We start from the raw sequence: 25245 nt of genomic DNA on the forward strand, positions 1-25245 counted from the left end.
GTGCAGGGTTTTGAACTGTTGGTTGTTGTGTTGGTTGTTGTGCTGGTTGTTGTGCTGGTTGTTGTGTTGGTTGTTGTGTTGGTTGTTGTGTTGGTTTTGGTGCATGCCTGTGTCTGTGTCCATGTGACGATGTAAATGTTTTAGGTAGTCCTGGTGCAGGTGCTTCTCTTGGAGGGTTTGGTGGTATATAAGTTCCACCAGCTGGCACATATGTTCCATCTGCAGCGTAATGTCCTACCTGACTTTTCGTTTTTAAGAAAGCATTTACTAGGTCTGTTTTGGTCTGTTGTAACTCTTTTTCTTGACTTTTCACAACAGTTGCTCTAACGGCGTCATAGGCACTTTGAACTGCCTGTCTCGTTGCTGCATCTGTTATTTTCGTCATATTTTGTGCTACTTCTTTTAACTCTTTGTCGAAACCTTCAGACTTCAGTTTCTTTCCAGATGAGAAGTCGTTCACTAGTTTCACCTTACTATGAAGAGCTTCGAAGGCGTTCTTAAAGTCAGCATTTGTTAAAGCTTCATTTGAACTATCTTCATCCGCTTGTATTTTTGTCCTTATTGACCCTATGAGTTGGGCTGCTTTAGCGTTGGCTTGGGCATCTAACCAGTCATTGTTAGCTTTTATATATTCTGCGCTTTTCATTGCCTTTTGCATAGCCGCGTCGTTATTTTTACTTTCTTGTGCTAAGTTTTCATACTGTACGGTTTGGTTTTGCAACTGTAAAAGTTTTTCTGCCTTTACATTTGCTTCAACTTCTTTTTTATACTCATCGCTATCCATATATGTCTTCAGGGCTTTTTGTTTTATCTCTTCATCTTTCAGTACTTTATATTGAGTAGTATGGTTTTTCAAATTTATGACATCTTGTTCCATTTTTGCTACTTCTGCTGCTTTTTCTGACACTTTTTTTGCATATTCCTCTGTACTTAGTTCTTTCAGTTGTTCTTCTTTCTTCTTTTTCTCTACGTTTAACTCATTGAGTTTCTTTGTGTGTCTGTCATATTCTAGTTTCTTTTCGTTTTCACTTATTTGTTTCTGTATGTCTATGTTTGACTTTTTGACATCTGATATTTGATTTTTGAGTGAACTCAAATTCATTTGACTTTGAGGGTTATAGGCTGTTCCGTCTGCAGCTCCACCATAGCCTGCCATTTTCGCTAAAAGTGCCGCTCTTAAACCTCCACTCTGTGCACCAAGAACTCGGTTTAAAAGCATAGGGTTGCTTGACATTTGTTGCAACATAGTGGGGTCATTCAGCATTTGTTGTTGCAACTGTTGTTGTGGTGTTAGTTTTACTATTGGATGTTTCAATGCTCTCTTCCTCTTACGTATATTCTTACGTAGCTTACGTGGCATTTTAAGTGAAGTAAAAAACGGTTTTTGACAGATGTTTGTATGACACTTTCTCCGGTTTATAGGACCTCTCTCATATTCTATCTTGTCATGATTTCATCGTAAATGTTTTGTCAAGACTTCTTCGTAAATGTTTTGTCAAACTTCTTCGTAATGAGCGTAAAGGACCCAAAAATATAATTTATGTTAGAATGTTAGATCTAACATGTTTTCTAACATGTTTTCTAACATGGTCTAAAACTCTTGAATTTTCATGAATTTTCATGATTTCATCGTAAATGTTTCGACAAAACATAGACAATAAAGTTTTGACAAAACATAGACAAGAAAGTTCATGAGAAATTAGACAAGAAAGTCTTGACAAAACATAGACAAGAAAGTCTTGACAAAACATAGACAAGAAAGTTTTGACAAAACATTGACGATGAAGAAGTTTCGACAAAACATTTACGATGAAAGTTCATGAGAAATTAGACAAGAAAGTCTTGACAAAACATAGACAAGAAAGTCTTGACAAAACATTTACGATGAAATCATGAGTTTTCTACGATGTTAGAAAACATGTTAGAAAACGTGTTAGATCTAACATGCTAACATAAACATTATTTTTGGTCATTTACGCTCATTACGAAGAAGTTTGACAAAACATTTACGATGAAATCATGACAAAACATTTACGATGAAATCATGACAAAACATTTACGAAGAAGTTTCGACAAAACATTTACGAAGAAGAAGTTTCGACAAAACATTTACGAAGAAATCATGAGTTTTCTACGATGTTAGAAAACATGTTAGAAAAGGTGTTAGATCTAACATTCTAACATAAACATTATTTTTGGGTCATTTACGCTCATTACGAAGAAGTCTTGACAAAACATTTACGATGAAATCATGACAAAAAAGTCAACGGCTGGTCGGCTGGGGTTCGGTCCTCCTCTTGGGTAAAATTTCTTCAGGGCTAGAAGGCACGAAGTGCCTGGAAGCCCCACTACCTTTTTTTTTTTTTTTTTTTTTTTTTAATTTCATAATTTCACAGTTCTCCTTTCTACTTCTACTTAAATCAAAAATTTCACAGTATGCTAGATTCCACTCAAAATATACATCATTGTTATTGCGACTTTATTGATTTTCATTTAACCTTTCAACCAACTTACTGACGTTTTTCAAAATTTTACAAATTTGAATGAAGTAATAATTCCAAAGGAGAAAGTTCATTCCTAAGCTGTTATAATGGTTGTTATGGAACACATACGATTGTTATATAATATTACCTGCTGAGATTTCTGTTAAAAATTCCTATGTGAAACGGAAACGAATAACTTTTTTTTTATGTTCACAAGGATAAAATAAAAGTAACAGTGAGAAGCTACAATCCCAGACGGAAACATAGTAATTCATATACTATATACACTTATATATTAAAGTATATATGCTAACATTCAGCAATTCAAGTCAACCATGGGCTCGTCTGCATCAATGAATGCTCATTCAAAAATTTCATTTTACTCATTATAACTCTATACATAGCATTAAAAGCAGTATAATAACTACGACAACTATAATTCACTTAAGATATTATATCTATATATTATGGTATTTCTCTGATCTGAGATATTACTTTCGCTGGTTACTTTGTAAGCTGTTGAAATTTGAGATTTTGTCCCAATACAGAGACTCACAGAGCAACAATGGAGAGACAAAAGCAATACCCGAACAACATATATATTGTAAAGAATATTCCTGTACCTCATTCAGCCTCCAGCTTTGAGATTTTTTTGAAATCAGAGATTTCAAGAACTTCACACTAACTTAGTAAAAACACATTTTAATTAAGCACATGCATTTTTTACATATAATACAGTATATCTTCTCGCACAATAACATACTTTTTCAAATCACAGACCGAGAAAAATAAGAAAAAAGACTTCGGAAAGAAAAAATTTTTGGTGTCAGATTTTCCTTGAATTTCATCGTTTTCCTCGATTTTCCCATAACTATATTTCCATTCCTTTCGAATGAAAAAAAAAAAAAAAAAAAAAAAAAAAAAGGAAGTGGGGCTTCCAGGCACTTCGTGCCTTCTAGCCCTGAAGATGTTTAGTATAAATGAAGTTTTTATTCGGAGGGCTTCCAGCCCATAAGAAATTTTGCCCAAGACCCAAGAGGAGGACCGAACCCCAGCCGACCAGCCGTTGACTTTTTTGTCAAGACTTCTTCGTAAATGTTTTGTCATGATTTCATCGTAAATGTTTTGTCAAACTTCTTCTTCGTAAATGTTTTGTCAAACATGAACGTAAATGTTTTGTCAAACTTCTTCGTAATGAGCGTAAATGACCCAAAAATAATGTTTATGTTAGAATGTTAGATCTAACACGTTTTCTAACATGTTTTCTAACATCGTAGAAAACTCATGATTTCTTCGTAAATGTTTTGTCGAAACTTCTTCATCGTATATGTTTTGTCAAGACTTCTTCGTAATGAGCGTAAAGGACCCAAAAATATAATTTAGGGTAGAAGGTTAGATCTAACATTCTAACATAAACATTATTTTTTGGTGTAAATTTCATGATTTTCAAGAGTTTTCTACGATGTTAGAAAACATGTTAGAAAACATGTTAGATCTAACATTCTAACATAAAATATATTTTTGGTGTAAATTTCATGAAAATTCAAGAGGGTAGAAAACTCATGATTTCTTCGTAAATGTTTTGTCGAAACTTCTTCATCGTAAATGTTTTGTCACTTTTCTGTCACTTTTCAGGAAAAAACATTTTTATTATTATATATAAATGAATTTTACAAAACCGCCGTTACCGTTCTTTGGAAATAAGAGTAGATGTAAAGATATTATATTGAGAGAACTTAAGAAACTACCGAATGGTCTAACATTTGTAGATTTGTTCGGTGGAAGTTTCTATATATCCCATTTATGTCATATAATATTCCCAGACTCAAAGATTATATGCAATGACTTCGACAACTATATGGACCGTCTCAAACATATACCAGACACAAACAATATATTGAAAGAGTTAAAAGAAAAGATACCTATAGGTAAGATGGAACGTATACCATTAGATAACAAAAATATTGTGAGAGAGGTTTTGAAAAAAGCAGAATATATAGACTGGGATAGTATATCTGCTAGACTATTATATAGTGGTGCTATAAGAGTTCATGACATTGAAACACTTATGTCAAAAGTTTTATATCTTAACTATACAAATGTTTTCAAAGAGGACATAGAAAAATATATTGAGGGTATAGAGTTTGTGAGATGTCATTGGACAGATTTGTATGAAAAATATAAAGACAAGGAAAATGTTTTCTTTATAGTGGACCCGCCGTTCTATAACACATGGGATTTTCAATACCAAGTAGACTGGACTTTGAGAGACTCTTTAGAAACTTTAGACGTTATACATAACCATCCATGCTTTTACTTTACATCCGATAAAAGTGGTTTGGAAACCGTTATGAAATGGTTAGAAGACATACATGACTATGAGTTTATATATGACAAGATAGAATATGAGAGAGGTCCTATAAACTGGAGAAAGTGTCATAACAAAGAAATTTTATTAGTAAGTAAATGTGGTTTGAAATAGGACTACTTGTTTTAGGTTTTTTCCATTGTGTCATTTATTTCTTTGACGTGGCAGAAAAGTACAGAGAATATGAAGATGAACCAATGCCTGCAAATGTTCAGTATATGTACTCGTAAGAGATATTTTTATCTAATATTAAATGGACGCACAGAACTTAGCGAATGCACAGCAACCTGGACAACCAAACCCAGAGAATATTCCAAATGAAGTTAGAATACAAACTGCAATGGCAAACTATGGTCAAGTGCCAACAGATGTACAAATGCAAACTGCCATGTCAAATGACGCTGCGTTAGGTTTGCCACCATGGTATGCAAATATGAGATGGAAAGAGTTTTATACAAACCCCGAAGTGGGATATAAACAACTTTATGCAGATGACGCGAACACAGGAGTTGACCCAGAATATGTTTTCTAAAGAGAAACAGAATGTATGAGCTCCAGTTAAAGAATGCTATGGAACTCAACAGGAAACGTAAGAGACTAGGTGGACATTAGATTTTTACATATAGTAAAATGGGTTTCTTCAGTAGTATTGGAAACTTCTTTCGAAATGTTGGAAGAGGTATATGGAATGGAATAAAATCTGTCGGAAGAGGAGTATGGAACGGTGTCAAAATATTGGTAAAAGAGTAGGTCAGTTTGTTGGTATTATACCTAAAGACCCTGAACCAGAAGAACAAGCTCCTGTTATACAACAGCCTGAACCTGCACCACAGTCTAGTTGGCAACCAAATCCAACACCTCAACCGTATTAAAAAATTATATTTTTACCGTTCGATAGTAGTTGTATATGAAACTAAGTTCTAAGTAAAACGCATGGTATAATGGAATTATTCTTTTTCTTCCATCTGTAGTAAACCATACTTGAAAGTCTGAAATACTTCCACTTGGTGGTTCGTATAACTTTGTAGGTTTTTCGTAAAAGTCATTTGCCAAGCATAAGAAAGAGTTTTGGGCGCCAGAAAATGAAGCATGAACAATAATAGCAGCTGGGTCGAAAACATCTTTAAATAAATATGGTTCATCTCTTGCATATCGACTGTAAATATTTGCTAAAGGAAGTTCGACTTTCTGATTTAACATTCTTTGCAAATAATACCATGACATTGCAGTGAATTCTGTATATATTTGTTCGTCTTTATTTGGATTGTTTTCGTAGATTTGAAATGACACTTGTGAATTTTGTTTGTCATATACAATTCTCACATAAAGTGTGCTCTCGGTATTTGCATATTCATCAGCATATTTTGCATAACATGAATTTATTTTATCTTCTATATTTTTTAACGCAGTCTGTAGAGAAGATGAAAGGTCAACTTGTATTAGCTCAATTTCTTCCCACATTTTTCGTTTCCCTTCAGATATATAATCTATATGAAACTTTACAATAAATGGAAAACTTTTATCTTCTACAGACACAAACTTCATTCTACGAAAGCCAATAGCTTTTGTGACAGATGGGTCTCTTAGCCATCTTAATGGGTAGTCAAAACGATAGCCTTCATGCTTTACGGTCTCTGTCTCAAACTTTTGACCGACATTAGTAAAAAGTTCATCTAATGGTTTAGTTGTAGCAACTCTTGAATTTTCTTTTTCTATTGAAAGCATATTTTATCTAGAATAAAAATGTCGAAAGATATTGCTTCCATGAGAGAAATACAACACAACCGACAACTCATTATGCAAGCTCTAAATAAGAACACAACAAACTTTTCAAACTATTCTAAGATATCTGAGTCATTGAAAGAAGGAACTTAAAACTGACATTAAACCCTTTAACAGATGAGTTTCTGTTTCAAGACAATAAGAACAATACTGTCTGTATAAATCCAACAAAAGGAACTTTAAACGAGAAACCTATAAATGAACTTCTTTTGAAAGCAGATGTTGACAACAAAGCTGACAAAGAATATGTCATTGAAAAAGTTCAAGAAGAACATGACAGAGCAGATGCAACATATGCAACGAAAGAACATACTCATCCTGAACTAGCAGACAAAACATATGTTGACAATAAAATGTCAAGTGAAGTGACAAGAGCTGAAAACGAATATTCTAAAAAGACTCATACACATTCTATATCTGAAATAACAGACTTAAACGTTAGCCTTGAAAAGAAAGCGGATGAGGAATGTGTGGCTAGTGCGTTAGAGAAGAAGGCGGATAAGGAATATGTGGATGAAAAAGATAAAGAAATGAAAGAAAGGGTTGACTGGTACCATGAATGGACATCGAAGACTTTTAAAGTTAAAGCCGATACAGGATGGGTTTCAGGATGTTTAGACCTTAAAGCAGATAAAACTTATGTTAACGATGAGTTAGAGAAGAAAGCAGACAAGAACCATACACATACAAGTTTTACAACTGTTGCTATAGAAAGTATTGAAGGAACGGTTGAAGAAACTGGTGGGGATGCAATATATTGTAAACCTCCTAACTTTCCACAAGGTTTAACATCGGATGACGACATAACGACGATGAGAAACATTAGATGTAAAGATGTTTATGTCATGAAGGATGAACATAATATTAAATTCACTGCTCAAGATTTATATGATAAAAAAGCTGACAAAACAGAGCTTCAAACGTTAAAGACAGAAATACTTCAAACACTATATCCTATAGGTTCTATTTACACGTCAATGAACTCTACCAGACCAGAAGTAGTACTTGGTTTTGGAACTTGGACTCAAATAGTCGACAGGTTTTTGTATTGTGCAAACTCTTCAAAGGAAACAGGCGGAAGTAAAACGATTTCAGGTGAAAACTTACCTGCGCACAGTCACTACATAGATTTAAGTACATCTCAAGCAGGTTGGCATAAGCATAGATTTTGGGATTGGTCAGCAATGAAAAAAGGTAAAGGATATGATGTTAAAGACGACGTTCAGTTTGCTATAAATTGTTTCTGGGGTAACACTCAGGGAGATGGAAACCATACACATCGCGTTACAGGATATACGCAAACAACGGGACAAAGTAAAGACTACATGCCCCTTACATGACAGTTTACGCATGGTATAGAAATGCTTAGTCGTCATTTTCAACTTCTTTAGCATATTCGTCAGGAGTTGTCTTATATTTGTTAGGAACTGTCTTTGAAAGTATACCACCTTGAACTTTGACAAGTTTGAAACGAGGTCTGACAATAGTAGTTTTATCTTCTGCTTGCAGTGTGTACATTTTGCCATGTTTGCCTAAAACTTCATAATATTCTCTTGTATACTTTCTTCTATTTTTACGAACACGAATGTGAGTACCTGTCGAGTTCCCATTGTTGTCATAGTCAATAGTATTTTCATATGGGTCGCGTTTAGGTATTTCTATTTTTACTTTGTCACCTTTCTTAAGTTTGAAGCCTGGCATTCTTTCTTGTTTGTCTCTTTTGACTAAACTATTAAATATATAGTCTTTCTCTAAGTCGGGGTTGTTTTTCATTTCTTCGGGGAGTGGTTTCCCAAACCTTTTTGTTTACGGCTATTGTAAATATTTAAAACTTGTCTCATCTTTGCCTGGGAGAAATGTCTATATTTGTCGTCATATGACATTTCATCTACCTCACCACCTTGTGGTTGGTTTAAGTCTCTTAAGATTTTTATACAACTGTCAATGACACCAAGAGCAGAATGGTTTTGGTCGACAATGAAATATTGGTTTACATTTTTTGAACGCAGATAGTTTTTAATATCGTCTGATTTGAAAGAACTTTCACAGTCAGATGTCAGTTTTGTTGGATGGTATTTGTCAACGAATATTGTCAAAGCAGTTTTCACATCTAAAATATTTTTGGACCATAATGGTATGGCTTCACAGTATCTTGTGTTTTGACCGACAAATATTAGCCAGTATGGTGGTCCATCTTCTCTATACCTCGGAATGTTTTCCAAGATATCCATAAACCAAGCATTTGGTGTTGAACTAAAGATTTTTATCATGAGTGCTTTCTTTGTCGCTTTAGAAACATAGGGGTCCTTGTTTGGATTCGTCATTTTTTAACCCATAAGAAATGGGTTTATTTGGCGCATTAGCAGGAGTTGCATCAGATTTTTACCCGCAGTGGGAACAATAGCCAGAGGTGTATTTGGAGTTGGAAGGAAGATTTTGAGTACATTAGGTATACTTAAAGAGAAAGCACAACCTATTATACAAACTGTACAGAAAGGTTGGGATGTAGCACGAGATGCAGCAAATCTTATTCCAAATCCTGAAACAAGAGGAAAAGTTCAAGGATGGATGGACAATGTAGGAACAAGCAGGAAACTATTATAACAAAGCAAATGACTACTATAACCAAGCAGGACACTATATGGACCAAGGTGAAAGATTCTTTAACAGAGGATATAACCATGCACAACAGTGGGTAACAATAACCAACCGCAACCACCTCAACTTGGGGAATGTAAAGTTTTTACTGAGATGAAATGAACAATACAGCATTGAGACAAATGGGTTCAAGATGGATTTGTCGACTTCCAGCAGTTACACAACGTGTTTGTCAAGTTCTTCCTATACCTCAGGAAGTTTTAGACCGACTTAAAAAACCTAAACAACCAGTTGAAAACAAACCAAACTAAAATTTTTTACTGGATGAAATGACCGAAGAAGTTTGAAACGGTAGATTTGACACCACAAACAAAAAGTTCAGAACCATTGTCAAAACCTGTCAAAGAACTTACGATGAAGAGAAAAATTCAATAATAGAAAGTGCCAGGTCTGGAAATACAAACCCTAACTACAAAGTCACTTTTCATAGAAATGGAACGGCTAGTATCTCAAAAAAGAAACAGACTCTCACAAATAAAATATTGAAGTCTGAAGGAGTTTATGAGACAACAGATGGAAAAGTTTACTTCACCGATCAACAGTTCATTATAGAACATCTCATTGACTTAGAGTCGAAATATTCTAAACTTTACAACAAACACAAAAAGTTGAAAGGAAAACAAAAACAAATGGCATATGATATTTATGAAGATACTAACGACACAACCATACCTGCAAGTGAAGTAAAGTCAGAGGAACCGAAAAGTGACGAAAAACCAATAGAAGAAGGGAAGCCAAAAACTGAAGATAAACCAAAACCAAAGTTTAGTTTGGAGACTAAACCAAGTCAACCTTCATTAGCTGGTATGGGTTGGCGTCAAAGACTTTTGGTAGCTGGTGGCTATGTTAAGTAAAGTAAAAACATTTTTTTATTTTTATTTGAACTGTACGCTGAGTTTTGTTGGAGACGACCGTTGGGAAAACATAGACAAGAAAGTCTCAACAAAACATAGACAAGAAAGTTCATGAGAAATTAGATGAAGAAGTCTCAACAAAACATAGACAAGAAAGTTCATGAGAAATTAGACGATGAAATATGAAATGGCATACCATTTAAAACAATATATTTTCAAAAAAATATTTTTTTATTTTATTTGAAATGTACGTTGAGTTTGTTGGAAAGGACCGTTGGAAAACTTGTTTGTTAGATGAGAAATATGAAATTCACTGTTGTGAGTCATTCGAAGTCAGAAACAAAAAGACAAAGAGAGTTTTAAGCGAATGGGAGCAAAATAACGGATATGCTAGGATGAGGATTGGTGGGAAACACTATCTTAAACATGTTGTCATTGCAACTCATTTTATACCGAATCCTAACAATCTACCTCTTGTAGACCATATAAACCGTATAAGAAACGACAATAGACTTGAAAACTTACGCTGGGTCACTCGTTCTGAAAAAATAAGAACATAGGCAAATTTCGAGATATTGTATTCGAATTTGTCGACGAACTAGAAGATGAAGCAATTGAAATTACAGACTATGGCAAGCATACGTTTGAGTTTTACTACTATAGCGAAGAACAAGACTCTTTCTACTTTTATACCGGCGTAAACTATAGGAAATTACAAGTATGTTTTACTAAGGAAGGCTATGCTTATGTAAACACTAGAGATACAGATGGAAAACACGTTCAAATACTTCTTAACAAATTCAAGAAGCTATATGGCATACCATTTTAAAACATTTTTTAAAACAGTATATTTTTACATATATTAAATGTTTCAGGTTGAAAAACAAAGAACAAAAGTAGTAGATACAAAACCGTTAGACTATATCTTCACAAATGCCGGTAGGACTATATCAGATGAAGAAATTTCATCCGGTGCTTACAGGTTTGACTATCCAATTCGTTGGCTTCAAAGTCCTTCAGATGCAAAGGCAATAGGATTTAGAAGAGTTTTGTTTTCAAAAAGAACTAACGCATTTATGTTCGCAGTATATTTTCATGGGCAGTATAAAGATTCTGATGGTCTAATAGACAAATTTGACGAAATGAGAATCTTTACAGTTCGTTCAGACGAAAACCTTGAGAAGACTCTAAATGACTTTCAAACTCAAATGAACAAATATTATTGGGAATTGCAAAGAAAAATGACTCTCTACTAAACGGAACTTACTATCTGAAACTAGAATATGACAAGATGAACTCCACAGTTTCATTTCAAAGGATTGAAAATAACCCTCCAAGAGATACACAGTTTTTATTTTGGCAAGTAGACAAACGTTCTTGGCACAATTTCTTCGGTTACTAAACCAGAACGAACCATTACCACCTGACGGTCCTTTTAAATTTATACTTCCACCAGCAGATTTGACAGTTTATAGAAACGTGTTCGACCCTCAAAATGTTATATGTCATGCAAGTTTCAGTTCAAGCAACAATAGTTTTCTTTGTATTGTAAGGACTTTTATGATTTGCTTCTAAATTCTACGAACCCCTAGTAACAGTTTCTCTGACTTTCAAGTTTGGTTCACAACAAACGGTGTGCAGCATATTATTCCATTGTACTATGACTTTTATCTCGAATTGTCTTTCATATACAACTACGGAAAAGTGCTGAAAAAGTATTGAAAAATACTTTTAGGGTAGAAGGTTAGATCTAACCTCTTTTCTAACTCTTTTCTACCCTCTTGAATTTTCATGAATTTGTGCTGAATTCGACAAAAATGAGTTTTTGGTTGAAAGAATACGGTGGAGCCAAAAGTGGCTCGACCTCAAAACAAACATTTTGTGAAGAATATACCAACCCGCGGAAAACAGCGGGTTGCTTTTTATACAAAGTTCAACAGGTGAATTTTCATGAATTTCCTTAAGATAGAAAAAAAGTGAGTTAAAATGAGATGTTTACTGAAGGTGTCACCATGTCACTCGGTCATTTTAACTTCTCTGAAAAAGTGTGACAACATGACATTTTGACAACAACACAGGAAATAGATTTCATCGTATATTTTTTGTTAAGACTTCATCGTATATGTTTTGTCAAGACTTCTTCATCGTATATGTTTTGTCGAGATTTTTATCGTTGTGGTCCGACGGTTAAGCCACAAACGAATGTCCGACGTCCCACCAAAAAATATTTTTTTATTTTTATTGTAAGAACAGTATGACAGTCGAAGCAAAAACGTTCACGAACAAATCTAATGGCGAAACATTCACAAAAGGCACTTACAACGGTATTGAAGTCTTACGTAGAGACAAGGATGGTTATATAAATGCAACAAATATGTGTCAGCAGTTTAGGAAAGACTTTAGAAAGTTGTTGGAAAATAAGTCCTGGAAGAGTATTTTAAGGCATTTTGTGAAGAATATAGCAACCGTCGGAATTCCGGCGGTTGTTTTTATACAAAATTCATGCAGGAATTCCTGATGAAATCAAACAGGTTAGAGGAACGTATGTAGACCCAAGACTTGTAAACTATATAGCAATGTGGGCTTCTCCAAAATATTGTATAGCAGTTGGAAAATTTTGGACTCCATAGACAAGAAAGTTCATGAGAAATTAGATGAAGAAGAACTTGAAGATACAGTAGAGAATGCAAAACCTTTGTTCGAAGAAGAAGTTAGAAAAATGCATGAAAAACAAATAGAACATGAACGTGAGATATGTTCTGGTTATAGAGACTCGCCATACGAACTAGACCAATGGGAACAAGAAGATTTAAAGAGAGAATTTAGAGAATATGAACTCGCTAAGATAGCATTTGAAGCTGCAGAAAAGAAGTTAAAAGTTTGGGGTCGTTTTGTACAAAAATATTGTGAGTAAATGAACCATTTTTTTCGACAAAAATAATGTTTATGTTAGAATGTTAGATCTAACATGTTTTCTAACATGTTTTCTAACATCGTAGAAAACTCATGAATTTTCATGAAATTTACACCAAAAATAATGTTTATGTTAGAATGTTAGATCTAACATGTTTTCTAACATGTTTTCTAACCTCTTGAATTTTCATGAATTTCTTCGTATATGTTTTGTCAAAACTTCTTCATCGTAAATGTTTTGTCGAAACTTCTTCTTCGTAATGAGTGTAAACGACCAAAAAATAATGTTTATGTTAGAATGTTAGATCTAACATTTTCTAACACGTTTTCTAACATCGTAGAAAACTCAAAAACAATTATTTTTTGACACTTTCACAAAAAACATAAAAAATAACGTTAGTTTTTTTAAAAAAATATTTTTTATTTTTATTGTAAGAACATGTTAGCAACAACAGCACCAAACTCGTTAGTCATGAACCCAACTTCAATGTTGGTAGAGATGAAAAGCTTCATTCCTTCTTCATATACTTTCGAAACAAAAATCCAGAAGATAAAGCAAGAACTTTTAACAAATAATTTAGACTGTAGTGCGAAAGATGAAACAAATGAACAGTATCTTTATGAAATGCAGGACCTCATCGACCATCTACCCAAACTTCCTGAAATCCAACAACAAAAGCTTACTATTCCCGAATTTGACGAAATAGAAGTAAAAACAACCGACTCAGTAGAAATAAAGAAGTTCATACGAAAGGTAAACTATGAGTTTCTAGGATTTCATTGCAACCATAAGGTTATGGACAAAGATTGCGACATGGTATATAAGAACATCTCTGACATATATAAATCTGAAGAATTTAAGACCTACGACAACTTTGTTTCGTTAGTTGCAAAATGTGTATGGCAGATAAGAGATAAAGATAGAAGAGGCAAAGTATGGAACGAACAAATAAGACCCGCTATGTTTGAGTTAAAGAAAACCATTGACGCCTTAGTTGTTTTAGCAGGTAAGGTTTCAGAATATAACGCAAAAATGAACCCGCAATGTTCTAAATGTAAAGCAGCAATTAGGAAATATAACTACTCCGTCAAAGAGATAGAACGTATGAGAAACGACTATGCAGACTTAAAGAAAGAAGCAGAAAAGCCAGCAGAAGATAAAATGGACATGTTAGCATTTCTGAACAAAAACTATCCAACTGCAGAAGATTTCCTTCTATCTGATGTCAAGAAGAAGTATAAAGAAACTTTCGGTATCGTTAAAACATTCGATGTACTGACAGAAGAAATAGAAGCTACAAAATTGTTTAGAGTCTCACGAATTCATAACGTTTACCATGTAAAACGCTTATAAAATAACTGGGGTAGAAAAGAGGTTAGAAAAGAGGTTAGATCTAACCTTCTACCCTAAAATATATTTTTGCTGAATTCTGTATGAAATTTCATGAGTTTTGTGTGTTTTAGACCATGTTAGAAAACGTGTTAGAAAAGAGGTTAGATCTAACATTCTAACATAAACATTATTTTTATTGAAAAAAATGACCAAATTTCATGAATTTTGTATGTTTTAGACCATGTTAGAAAACGTGTTAGAAAACATGTTAGATCTAACATTCTAACATAAACATTATTTTTGCTGAATTCCGTATGAAATTTCATGAGTTTTGTGTGTTTTAGACCATGTTAGAAAAGAGGTTAGAAAACATGTTAGATCTAACATTCTACCCTAAAATATATTTTTGTCTGATTTACGCTCATTACGATGAAGAAGTCTTGACAAAACATGTATGTTTAGTTTCGATGAAATCATGACAAAGAATGTACGATGAAGAAGTCTTGACAAAACATGTATGTTCATGTTTGACAAAACATTTACGTTTAGTTTCGATGAAATCATGAAAATTCATGAGGTTAGAAAAGAGGTTAGAAAACATGTTAGATCTAACATTCTACCCTAAACATTATTTTTGCTGAAAAATGACCAAAAATCTGAGTAAAATGGCATAAGATTGCTTCCCTCGGAAAAACCGAGAGAAGAGATTCCGTATGAAAATCGTGAATTTCCTTAAGATAGAAAAAATAAAGTTAGTTTTATTTTTATTTATTTTTTTATTTTGTATGTAAAGACAGATATGTCAACAACAGAGAACACAACAACTGCTATCGTTCATGAAGCCATAGATGAAGAATACGAGTACATACAGTTTAACAAACAACTCCGTCTCATTCGTTCGGTCAAGGATGACATGTACCAAATGCAAAGTATTTTGACAGCATGTTTTGCTCCAGACACTAAGAAACCACAAGACTGGTTTGAATTAAATAGCACTCATGAACTTTTGAGTGAGTTCGAACATGTAGAACTTAAAAAGATGTACCAAGACAGACAAAACTTACCATCATATCTAAAAGGTATATATGTTCATAAGTTCCTAGTTAGTTCAATAGCAATGTGGGCTTCTCCTCGTTATGCATGGTACATTTACAGACTTCTTGACGAAGTTGCTGAAAAATACATGTAAAGCGTTTATTTTTGGTCTTTTGTGAAAGTAAGAAAATAACGCTAATTTTTTATAAAATATTTTTTTTATTTTGTATGTAAAGACAGATATGTCAACATCAGAGAACACAACACCTGCTATCGTTCATGAAGCCATAAATGAAGAATATGAGTACATACAATATAACAAACAGTTACGTCTCATTCGTTCGGTCAAGGATGACATGTACCAAATGCAAAGTATTTTGAATGCTCTTCGTTCTACAAAGCAAGCACGTCATTGGTTGAAAACCAACAGACAAAAGAACTTTTAGAAGAATTTCCTCATATGTTTGCGACCGGTAGAAAACCGCGGGTCGAGATTCCGTACGAAAATCGTCAAAAATTTGCCAAATGGTTTGAGAGGTTGGTATGTTCATAGACTTCTTGTAAATGCTGTTGCAATGTGGGCTTCGCCTCGTTACGCTTGTTATATTTTCATGATGTTAGATGAACTATATAAAGCAGAACGTGAAGAGATGGAAAAGAAACTTCAAGCAAAAGATGAAGTCATTGAAGCAAAAGACAAAACCATACAGAAAAGAATACCACGTTCGGTACCAAAAGGTAAGGAAAAGAACTATAAGTATATGATTTATACTGAAGAGATGGAAAATGAAGAAGACAGAGATATGGTTATGTTGCATTTAGTCAGAAGAAACAACAAAAGCTTTTACGACCTTGCTAAGATTTACAAATCTAACAGAAATTGGTTCTATCGCGAAAACTTACCGATTTCAATGACCCCAAATGAAGATGTGAAACAAATAGTTCAAGATACGTTACCTCAAACACACTATGATATGAAAGGTTGTACAATACTTACCTTCAAAGAAGATTTGCCATTGTTAAAGGAAAAAATAACAGAGTATTTTGACAACTTCAAACAAGTAGGGTAGATGAACCATTTATTTTTCAAGCTTGACTTCAGATGGCTCAGGTAGCTCTATAAGGTAAATTGTCTTGTCAAATCCTTCTGGCATTCCAAGTCCTTCCTTCCGACATTCCAAGTTCTTCCTTCCGACATTCCAAGTTCTTCCTTCCGACATTCCAAGTCCTTCCCGACAACTGGAAAAAAAATTCCCGACAACTGGAAAAAATTTTCCTGTTGTTCGTCCGTAAACCATTCAAATTTTCGAAAATTGAGAACTTTTTGGTCGAACGACAGAAAAATTTTTCCTTCAGACAGGAAAAAATTTCCCGACAACTGGAAAAAAATTTCCTTCCGACATTCCGAGTCCTTCCTTCCGACAGAAAAAGTTCTTCCATCCGACAGGACACAAACGAATGTCCGACGTTCCTCTTCCTGAATGTCTTCCAAAGCCAGAAGAACCGACAGCCCCAGCACCACAACAGACTAAGACTAAAACACTTACATTTTTACGCTTGACTTTTTACAATTTGAACTTTGTTTGCGTAGATATGAATTCTGAAAGAAGTATGAGGGTCTTGTATGACTTTGTACTTTCCCATAGTTCATGTCTGTCAAACTTACCTGCCATGGACTCTTTCATAAGTTCCTGATGAAATCGTCTTCGGACAATCCGGGGAAAAGTATAATGTCAGTAAGTATTCTTTTAACATCCTTACTTAAACTCTTTGCTGTCTGTACACATATTACGACTGAGATGTTAAAGTGTCTGAGCTTCTTAAGAATTCGACACTATCTTGTTCTCTGTTCTTTAACAAAGGATGAGAAGCAAAGTCATCTAAGATAAGAAGAATCTATGAGGGTACGTTTTCCAATCGTAAGATTGCAATTTCTTCGAAATGTATTCTATCTCTTTCTGTTTGTTTCTGAAGTGTTTCTTCTCTAATATTCTCTGCATTTCCTCATTTGGGTCTTTAAACTTCGAATTTATATACTCATTTATAGCATTATACTTCAAAACTCTTCTTTGGTACTTCTTTATCCAATCTAACAACTCAGTATCCTTTATACATACTAACTTAGACTTCTTTATAATATCTTTGAACGAATTTGACGGTTTGGTCAAATTGACCAGAAGTACTACAAATAACAACTAACTCATAGAATGGGTTCTTCTCATCTAGTTCTTGTTGTTGTGCAGCCATTTTAAGATAAGTGAAAGTCTTACCCGACCCAGGTGGTGCGATTAGACCTGTTATACCATTCTGAGCAAATAAGAACTTTTCATGTATGGTTTTATCTGAGCATTTTCTAAACTTCCTCTTGTTCTTGTTTAAAACATTCTCAAATTTTTTGTCAATGTCAGCAAACTTTTTTTCTAACATATTTTTAGAAAAATTAAAATTTTTATCTTTTTGAAAATGTCTAGCGATTTCGCTATCTATATTCGAGACAAACTTTTCGACAGCAAAACATCTGTCGACCATAAAATCTTACATAGTGTAAACAAGAAAGGTGAATTTGTTCTAAAGTTCTGTTTCTGGGAATATGACAAGAACCATAAAACATTAGGCAGAGAAGTCTTTAAGTTTGTCAATGACAGACTTGTTGACAGAGATGACGCCTCTTGGAAAGATGAAGTCCAACAAAAGTTCTTAGAATGCAAAGAAGGACACATGCGCTGTTCTTGAAGATGAAATAGAAAACAGAATAGATGAGCTATTAAAGGACAAAGAACTTTTACAAAATATGGTTCTGAGAAGTTTGACATAACTCCACCAGAGAAGAAGAAGAAGAGAGAAAGAAAGAAAAGAAAGTAGAAGAAGAGAAGAAAGAACCTGAACCAGTTCCAGAGAAAAAGAAATTTGACATGTAAAAATAAAATTTTATTTTTAGAACATTTCTGGGTCAATGTCAATGTTCTCTTCCTCTTTAGGAGCAAACACCGGCTTAGACTCTAAAATCTTTTTACCCAATTTACCTTGAACTTCAACTATCTTAGACTCATAATATTCATAGTCGTCTGCTTTCTTTGGTTCATAAGGTATAACAAGTTTGTATGCTTTACCTTCTTCGAGTTTTGAGAACTTTCTGTCAAAATTTTCTTTGACTGTTAACAAACCTTCTATGTCTAAGTCTTCAAAAGTTGCACCACTTTTTCTAACAACAGCAAACTTAACTGGTGCAATGTTCCAAATTTTGTCAAATGTAGACTTTTCAAAATTGTAGAAGTAAACATTCAAATATGCGAATGGAGCTAACTTATCTTTGACTTCTGTCATGTACTTATTTACTGAGATGAATTTCGTCATCTTTTTTATCGGATAAAAAAATATTTTTTTTAAAATTTACTCAGAAAAATTATTTCTTTCTATATACACCATTCCGAACTTTGAAAAGATGTTTTATACCAGCATAGAATTTTTCTCTAGAGCTTGGTCTTATATCGTTTTCATGACAATATTTTCTATATTCTTCATATAAAGCCTTTTTTTCATACATTTCATAAGGACAACCTAACCAGAATAGCGCATATCCATTTTCGTTATCTAGGTCTCTATATGTTTCTTCTGTTTGTAGAATTTCGCTTTCTCTATTTAGTTCTATGTCTATATATTGTGGCTTAAAAGATGTAAGAAGGGGCAAGAAGGGTCTGGCGCTATGTAAAAAGTTAATTTTTCTGTCATCTTTTCTATCGGATAAAAAAAATATTTTTTTTTAAAATTTACTCAGAAAAATTTTTCTTTGTATATACGCCGTTCTGAACATCTAAAAGACTTTTGACATTTGCCAAGAATGTTCGTTTAGACGCTGTCATATAACCATACTCTTGACAATATTGTTTATATTCATCGTACAATGACCTTTCATCTAAACACTCAAAGTTAGTCTCATCTATAAACAGTTCATATACACTCTTGTTTGCTTCTAACAATGTTTGTCTCTCTTCGGTATATGGAATTTGTCTTGGATTGAACTTAGAAATATCTAATGTCATAAAATATGAGAACAAGTGGTTGTAAAAGTCAGATGTCAAAGTTTCTGCTAAGTCGTCAAAATATTCTGTATCTTGCATATGAGAATCTGACGTTCTGACAACTACATATCTTCTGTCAGAACTTTCTAACTTCATCGGAACAGTATTGTTTGAAACCATAATGAAGTTTGCAACATTTTCACAAACTCTTTGGTCTTTATACTTTCTTTCAACAACTCCAACTTTGTCTGTTATAAGACTCTTCAAAGCATCTGAGTTCAAAACTTTTGTTGTATCTATACTTTGAAGTTCATTGCAAACTATAAGTTTCATATTCTCTATTGAGGAGTTAAACTTGCCACAGATGTTTTCTAAGTTTGTCATATTAGGGTTCGAATAACCTTCTAATAGTTTGCATAAGATATCTGTAAAGAATGTGTTCTTACCAGTTCCTTGTTTTCCAATTATAATGAGAGCAGTTTCATTCTTAGCACTTGGATGTTGTAAGATGTTTGCAAACCAACATAAGATATACTCATAAACCTTTTCGTTTCCATTGCATATAATTTCTTTGACATGGTCTAACCAAGCTTCTATAATATTTTCTTTCCATTCTACTTGTTCATATTTATATCCAGTGAAGATAGAATAGAAGTTTGGAGAAGGTGTATAGAACTTTATACCTCGAACTGAAAAATCTTCTAACTTTGACAATAAGATATCCCAAGCATCTAACATCTTCATACCAACTTGTACGACTTTTATTTTCTTAAGTTTCTGTTTACATTCTTGTTCTGAAACTATTGTCGCTTTAGGTTTGTTAAAGACTACATCCCATTCTTTCATGACATAACATTCTGGGGCAGAGTCGACATAAATGACTAAACGTTTCAAATTCTCGACTGCTTTGTTATAGTCTCGAAATGGACACATATTTCTGAACGCTTGGAAGTCATAAAAATCTGAAACATCTATTCTGTACATTTTTATAAAAATAAAAAAATATTTTTTTTATTCTTGACTTTGTTGTTGCATTTGTTGCATTTGTTGTTCTTGAGCTATTTGTTGTTGAAGTTGTTCTTGTAGTACAATACTTTCACCAGTTGCATCTTCCAATTCGAAACTTTCTGCCGTCATTGACAAATACATAGGACATAAAAGTTTTACAGGAACAAAGTTTGCGTCAACTAAGGTTAAGTTTATGTTTGCTAAAGTGTTTGAGTTCACTAAGGTTGAAAATTCTGCATTCGAATGAACAATAGGCAAACCAGCAGAGAAAGTATTGTTTATACGCATAAGTATCTTTTGGTCATAGTAGTTTCTGTCGACATTCGAATAACACTTTGAACCTAAGTTTGAAACAATATATAAAATAGGTGTGCTTAAAGTCAATGGAATAGACATTCCTTGTATGACACCTTTTCCTGTTATAGGAAACTGTTGGTAGTAAAAACCAGATATAAGTTTTGTATTATAGCTCATATCGTTTATAGTAAACTCAGTCGGACATCCAAACATAATGAAACCTGCTCTAGTTGCAGCACATGTTACATCCGTCCTTAAAGTATTAAATAAGTCAACAAAACCTGTTGGTGGTATATCTGAGTAAGTATCTTCAAAGGAGTATTTTTTACCATTCACAACAATAAATCTTCTGGTGTCAAAAGAGCAAAACAGGCTTTAGTCGTCATCGTGTTTAAGGTCAGTTTACAATATCGTCCTTGAGGACTTTGTAAGTTTGTTGTTATAGAATTATATGACTCAGGGTTTTTAGTCGTAATAGTATAAACCACTATGTCTTCTGCCATTTACTTAGCAACTAAATTTTAATGAAATGTTGTGGTCGTCAAATATTTTTATGACGTCTGGGAAACTATATTTTAAGTTCAACGTTTCACCTCCTTTCATAACGTATATCTTGTCAATGACATTATATGAAACACCACAGCAACTAACGTCGGGTTCTATTTCTTTGATGTTTATATCGTCTGCCTCTGTCAAAAGTTTCAATAGTTCTTTCAAAACTTCATGAGGTGCAATGACATATGAGTTCACTTTTACAGGGTTGTGTTCGACCAAGTTTAACATTATACTTAAAGCTTGACAAATCTTCTCCTGAGTTTGAAGTTTGTCTTTCAGTTGTTGGTAGTCGTTTCGAATATCTGCAACAGAACTTAAGTCTCTGCTAACTTCAGGGTATGTTGGTTGTTCTTTTACAGGAACTATTGTTATACCATCTTCGTCTTCGTATGGTTTCCCCACTTCAACATCTCTTTCTTTGACATTGACAACAACACTTTGACTGTTTGTTTGAGTTGGTGAATTTAACTTCACATCTGCCACCGCCATTAAACCTTTTGAAACACTTACGCTTCTATTTTTCGGAAATGACATTTTACTACAAATAAAAAGATGGACGTATTTGAGTATCTCTTCGAATTGAAGCAAAACAAAGTTTACACACACAAACAATACAAATACATTGACAGAATAGTTCTTTATACAAACAATGGTAAATGTTATAGAATAGCAGTCTTTGCTGAACCAAAATATTTTCATAAAGCAAAGAAAGTTGGTATAACCGAGATGGTGAAAGTTCTTGAAGCAGACAAAAATATAACAACAAAACTTACAGATATTTCTAAAGGAAAGTTTATAATACAATTTTATGTCAAAACTGGCGTACTGTCAATATTTGACGGAGAGAAGTCAGTTCAAGAACAACTTACTGACCTGCTGCCAAAATCTGCTCGATGGAAGCTGTCGTTATACCAATCTGAGGAGCCCAGCAGGTTTCATCGAACGAATCTTCAAAAGAGCATCTTCCGTGAAAAGTGCTATTGGTTTTGTAAACTTCTTTGCTCTCAATTCATCTGGACCGTCTCTGTCACCAGTATATTGTATTTGAACTGTACCAACAGTTGAAATACCACCCATAAAGTCTTCTGAGTCAGCAAATGGAATGCCAAGCCAAAAGTTTGAACGGTCTCCATTTGTATATTGAGTTTTTTGACCTCCTGTATGGTCCATACTTTCACATATGGCATAATAGAACTTTGCATTTCAGGGTTAATGGTTGTTGTGAAGTTGTTGTTAAAGTTCATAGCATCTAATGTCAAGTTGTATGACCTCATATCTTCAACTGTGGAATATTCTTCTCTTGGATAGTATTTGCCATCTATGTTTATATGGTATTTAATACCAGGGTTGTGTAGAAGCAAGAATAGTCATTTATAGTTCGTCTGAACAGTACAAACATAGTATCTGCATGTTTCATTGCAGTTGTTAAGGCAATATCTGTTCTTGCACCTGGGTCAGCACTTTGGTTTCCAACTTCACCTGCAAAGTCTTTGACAGATATTTGGTGTATAGGGAACATAAGTGGAACTGCAATATATTTGGCAGCTAAAGCATTTGAAATATCTGGGTCCAACATATAGACTGCAAGTCTGCTTTCTATTCTCTTGCATTCAAATTTTTCGCATGTGAACTTAACTGGGTCCCAAGCATCTCCAGCAGCATTGAAATAATAGTTTACTTCAGTGTTGAGGTTTGAGAAACCAAAGTCTAAGTCAACTTTGTTTTTGCAAAAGTCGGCGAATGACATTTTATTTGTTCCCACTACTTCTGTAAGAGTGAATGGGTCTTGTGTTGGTGCAATGACTAAGTTATTTTTGCTTGGAGTAAGTTCGATAGAAATTTTTCCTGCCCAGTTTGGCAAGTATCTTAAAAACCTGAAGATGAGGAAAGATGACAAAGGAACTCTAAGTTTCAGTTTTACTTTGGTTACTGCTGCTGCAGTTTGTCCAGAAAGGTCAACATAAACTCCTGGAACGTTAGGGTCAAGTCTTCTTATTTTCTCAATAGTTGCATACTGGTCTGTTTGTTCTCTAGCTTGTGGTTGTACTGAGTTTCTCAAAGCGAACCATTCATAGTTTGCCCATGTTACTGTTTGAACTAAGTCAGAGTTAGAATATATCTTATATCCCATGAAAACTTCTGGAGCATATTGGTATCCGACATAGAAAATTCCATTGCAACCTTTCTTGTCAGACAACTTGGCAGAAGGTTTTATTTCAATGTCTTGTTCCACGTATAAGAAAGAGTTGTCAATAGAAATTATATGAAACCTGTCGCAAGCAATATCTACTGTTGTTGAAGAACCTTCTCCAAACTCACCTACGTTTCCATAAGAAACAGCAGTTGTATATTCGTAAGTTCCAGGAACTATTTCTGACCTTCTAATGGCATTGTCGCATTCGTTATACCATTCGGAAACATTTCCATTCATAGCATCCAAAACTGTTGGCGTTATATTCTGAGCGGCGTACATTTCATATGAGTAAAAATATAGAATAGTTGGATTTATATGTCATAATAGAACCCACGTGGACCAAGCTTTACTTTCTTCCTGACTGAGTTTTTAACTCTTCTTTTTCCTTCATTGCCCTCTGCTTGAAGTTTTTGCATCTTTGCATTATGTTCATCTAGTATGTTGCAAATTTCCCATGTCCTTTTTGCCTTTTGGCTCTGGTCGCCCATCTCAGGTAACCTATATCCTAGAAAGAGTTTGTCATAGTCTGTATTTGAGTCTTCGCGTATTGTTTGCATGACTCTTTCCTGAGTTTCCGGTTCAAGCTCTTCAAACAGTGCCTGTCCATATGGAATATGCTCGTTTCCAAATATATGTTTTTGTAGCCATTCTGGTTTTCTTTCCATGTTACCAACTATATCTTTTGTGAATGGGAAAGCTTTTACCCAATCTTTCAGTCTTGCGTCGTTTATTTCTGTAGTTGGTTTTATTTTGTCAAGGAACATGTTTTTCAATACTAACATTTCATTTGGTACTGTCCATTTGAGTTTTCTTAAATATTCATCCCTTCTCGGTTCATTGTCTGCAAAGTAAGTTTTTATGACATTTTGCAAACTTTCGTTTGCAAGGTCATGTACAATAGGTTCTCTTCCTTCTCCCTCCCTAACTTTCTTTCTAAACTCTTCACCAAATATACCATCTCTATGGTTCTGTGTAGTTCTTTGAGATAAATGTTTTAGAACGTCAGGTGTTATATTTCCATCAGCCATGTTCATTTCATACTGGTCCAAAATATCTGCATGTTTCATATCTTTCAATGGCATTAAAGCCGCGCTGAAAATACCAGCTATATCTGGTTCACCATTCACTTCCATTGCGTCTACAACTTCTTGGAATTGTGGTTGTAAGTTTATGAACCACCTATCCGGATTAGCTTTATGACCCCATCTCATTGTAGTTCCATCGTCTGCAGAAACAAAAGTAGGTTTGTTTCCATCTTGGTTAGGTTCTGAATGAACTTTAAACAATGTTTCATTTCTATATGTTTTCTTGAAATTTAACCTTTTATTTTCACCGAGTTCATCCGAAGATTGAACGTTAAATGCTCGTAAGTAAAAAGGGTTGTTGTATTTGTGTACATTTTCTTTCAGTACTTCCATTCTATGCTGAATATTTTCATCTGGTGTTGGAGTCTTTTGTATGTCGGCAAACATTTTTCGATATTCTTCTACTATGTCAGCCGAATTTTTTTTAGACTCTTGGAAATATTCCATATTCTCCGCATACTCTTGTTGAGGGTCAAGATTTTTCGGCTGTTCCAAATCTTCATCTAGTTCTGTGAGGTTAGTTTCCAAAGGAGGGACTTGTTCGTTTCCTTCAGGCTCTTCTAGCTGTTGTTGCTGAACTATTTCTTCCATGTCTGGTTGTATCTGAACTTCTTCCTGTGGAGTTTCTTGTACCTCATCTGCTGGCATTTCATATATTCCG

The 25245-nt window shown here is 34.1% G+C and overlaps 12 protein-coding genes and 7 pseudogenes across 19 annotated transcripts, besides 2 other annotated features; 10 read left to right on the forward strand and 9 right to left on the reverse strand.

The window, feature by feature from the left end:
• Positions 1-2378: part of a mobile genetic element that runs on past the window's edge.
• TVAGG3_0407430 (kinase-related family) lies at positions 10-877 on the reverse strand (the record flags this gene model as incomplete). The annotated part of the gene is made up of 1 exon (XM_051232968.1): positions 10-877. A coding segment is annotated over one exon (868 nt), but the record flags the coding sequence as incomplete, so codon positions are not given.
• Positions 2379-3378: 1000 nt separating the features above from the next.
• Positions 3379-23724: a mobile genetic element.
• Positions 5935-6576, reverse strand: TVAGG3_0407450 (uncharacterized protein; the record flags this gene model as incomplete). Its single annotated transcript, XM_051232969.1, has 1 exon — positions 5935-6576. A coding segment is annotated over one exon (642 nt), but the record flags the coding sequence as incomplete, so codon positions are not given.
• On the forward strand, positions 6649-7713 carry TVAGG3_0407460 (annotated as a pseudogene). Its single transcript has one exon. A coding segment is annotated over exon 1 (1065 nt).
• On the reverse strand, positions 8106-8957 carry TVAGG3_0407470 (annotated as a pseudogene). Its single transcript has one exon. A coding segment is annotated over exon 1 (852 nt).
• Positions 9390-9542, forward strand: TVAGG3_0407480 (uncharacterized protein; the record flags this gene model as incomplete). The annotated part of the gene is made up of 1 exon (XM_051232970.1): positions 9390-9542. One exon carries the CDS (start codon positions 9390-9392, stop codon positions 9540-9542), a length of 153 nt encoding a protein of 50 aa, XP_051102700.1.
• TVAGG3_0407490 lies at positions 9561-10145 on the forward strand (annotated as a pseudogene). The gene has a single exon. A coding segment is annotated over exon 1 (585 nt).
• TVAGG3_0407500 lies at positions 10391-10974 on the forward strand (annotated as a pseudogene). The gene has a single exon. A coding segment is annotated over exon 1 (584 nt).
• Positions 11012-11492, forward strand: TVAGG3_0407510 (annotated as a pseudogene). The gene has a single exon. A coding segment is annotated over exon 1 (481 nt).
• TVAGG3_0407520 (organellar and viral DNA polymerase type B) lies at positions 13498-14412 on the forward strand (the record flags this gene model as incomplete). Its single annotated transcript, XM_051232971.1, has 1 exon — positions 13498-14412. The coding sequence occupies one exon, from the start codon at positions 13498-13500 to the stop codon at positions 14410-14412; it is 915 nt and encodes a 304-aa protein (XP_051102701.1).
• TVAGG3_0407530 (KilA, N-terminal/APSES-type HTH, DNA-binding family) lies at positions 15314-15580 on the forward strand (the record flags this gene model as incomplete). The annotated part of the gene is made up of 1 exon (XM_051232972.1): positions 15314-15580. The coding sequence occupies one exon, from the start codon at positions 15314-15316 to the stop codon at positions 15578-15580; it is 267 nt and encodes an 88-aa protein (XP_051102702.1).
• On the forward strand, positions 15669-16024 carry TVAGG3_0407540 (annotated as a pseudogene). The gene has a single exon. A coding segment is annotated over exon 1 (356 nt).
• Positions 16041-16496, forward strand: TVAGG3_0407550 (uncharacterized protein; the record flags this gene model as incomplete). Its single annotated transcript, XM_051232973.1, has 1 exon — positions 16041-16496. The coding sequence occupies one exon, from the start codon at positions 16041-16043 to the stop codon at positions 16494-16496; it is 456 nt and encodes a 151-aa protein (XP_051102703.1).
• TVAGG3_0407560 lies at positions 17093-17955 on the reverse strand (annotated as a pseudogene). The gene has a single exon. A coding segment is annotated over exon 1 (863 nt).
• Positions 18361-18780, reverse strand: TVAGG3_0407570 (protein of unknown function, DUF4108 family; the record flags this gene model as incomplete). The annotated part of the gene is made up of 1 exon (XM_051232974.1): positions 18361-18780. One exon carries the CDS (start codon positions 18778-18780, stop codon positions 18361-18363), a length of 420 nt encoding a protein of 139 aa, XP_051102704.1.
• Positions 19194-20429, reverse strand: TVAGG3_0407580 (uncharacterized protein; the record flags this gene model as incomplete). Its single annotated transcript, XM_051232975.1, has 1 exon — positions 19194-20429. The coding sequence occupies one exon, from the start codon at positions 20427-20429 to the stop codon at positions 19194-19196; it is 1236 nt and encodes a 411-aa protein (XP_051102705.1).
• TVAGG3_0407590 (uncharacterized protein) lies at positions 20457-20849 on the reverse strand (the record flags this gene model as incomplete). The annotated part of the gene is made up of 1 exon (XM_051232976.1): positions 20457-20849. One exon carries the CDS (start codon positions 20847-20849, stop codon positions 20457-20459), a length of 393 nt encoding a protein of 130 aa, XP_051102706.1.
• TVAGG3_0407600 (protein of unknown function, DUF4106 family) lies at positions 21258-21794 on the reverse strand (the record flags this gene model as incomplete). Its single annotated transcript, XM_051232977.1, has 1 exon — positions 21258-21794. One exon carries the CDS (start codon positions 21792-21794, stop codon positions 21258-21260), a length of 537 nt encoding a protein of 178 aa, XP_051102707.1.
• TVAGG3_0407610 (uncharacterized protein) lies at positions 21858-22276 on the forward strand (the record flags this gene model as incomplete). The annotated part of the gene is made up of 1 exon (XM_051232978.1): positions 21858-22276. A coding segment is annotated over one exon (419 nt), but the record flags the coding sequence as incomplete, so codon positions are not given.
• An 86-nt stretch (positions 23725-23810) lies between the features above and the next one.
• Positions 23811-24710, reverse strand: TVAGG3_0407620 (protein of unknown function, DUF4106 family; the record flags this gene model as incomplete). The annotated part of the gene is made up of 1 exon (XM_051232979.1): positions 23811-24710. One exon carries the CDS (start codon positions 24708-24710, stop codon positions 23811-23813), a length of 900 nt encoding a protein of 299 aa, XP_051102709.1.
• Between the last annotated feature and the right edge of the window lie 535 nt (positions 24711-25245).

This window comes from Trichomonas vaginalis, chromosome V (genome assembly GCF_026262505.1).
Source record: "Trichomonas vaginalis G3 chromosome V, whole genome shotgun sequence".
NCBI lineage: Eukaryota > Parabasalia > Trichomonadida > Trichomonadidae > Trichomonas > Trichomonas vaginalis.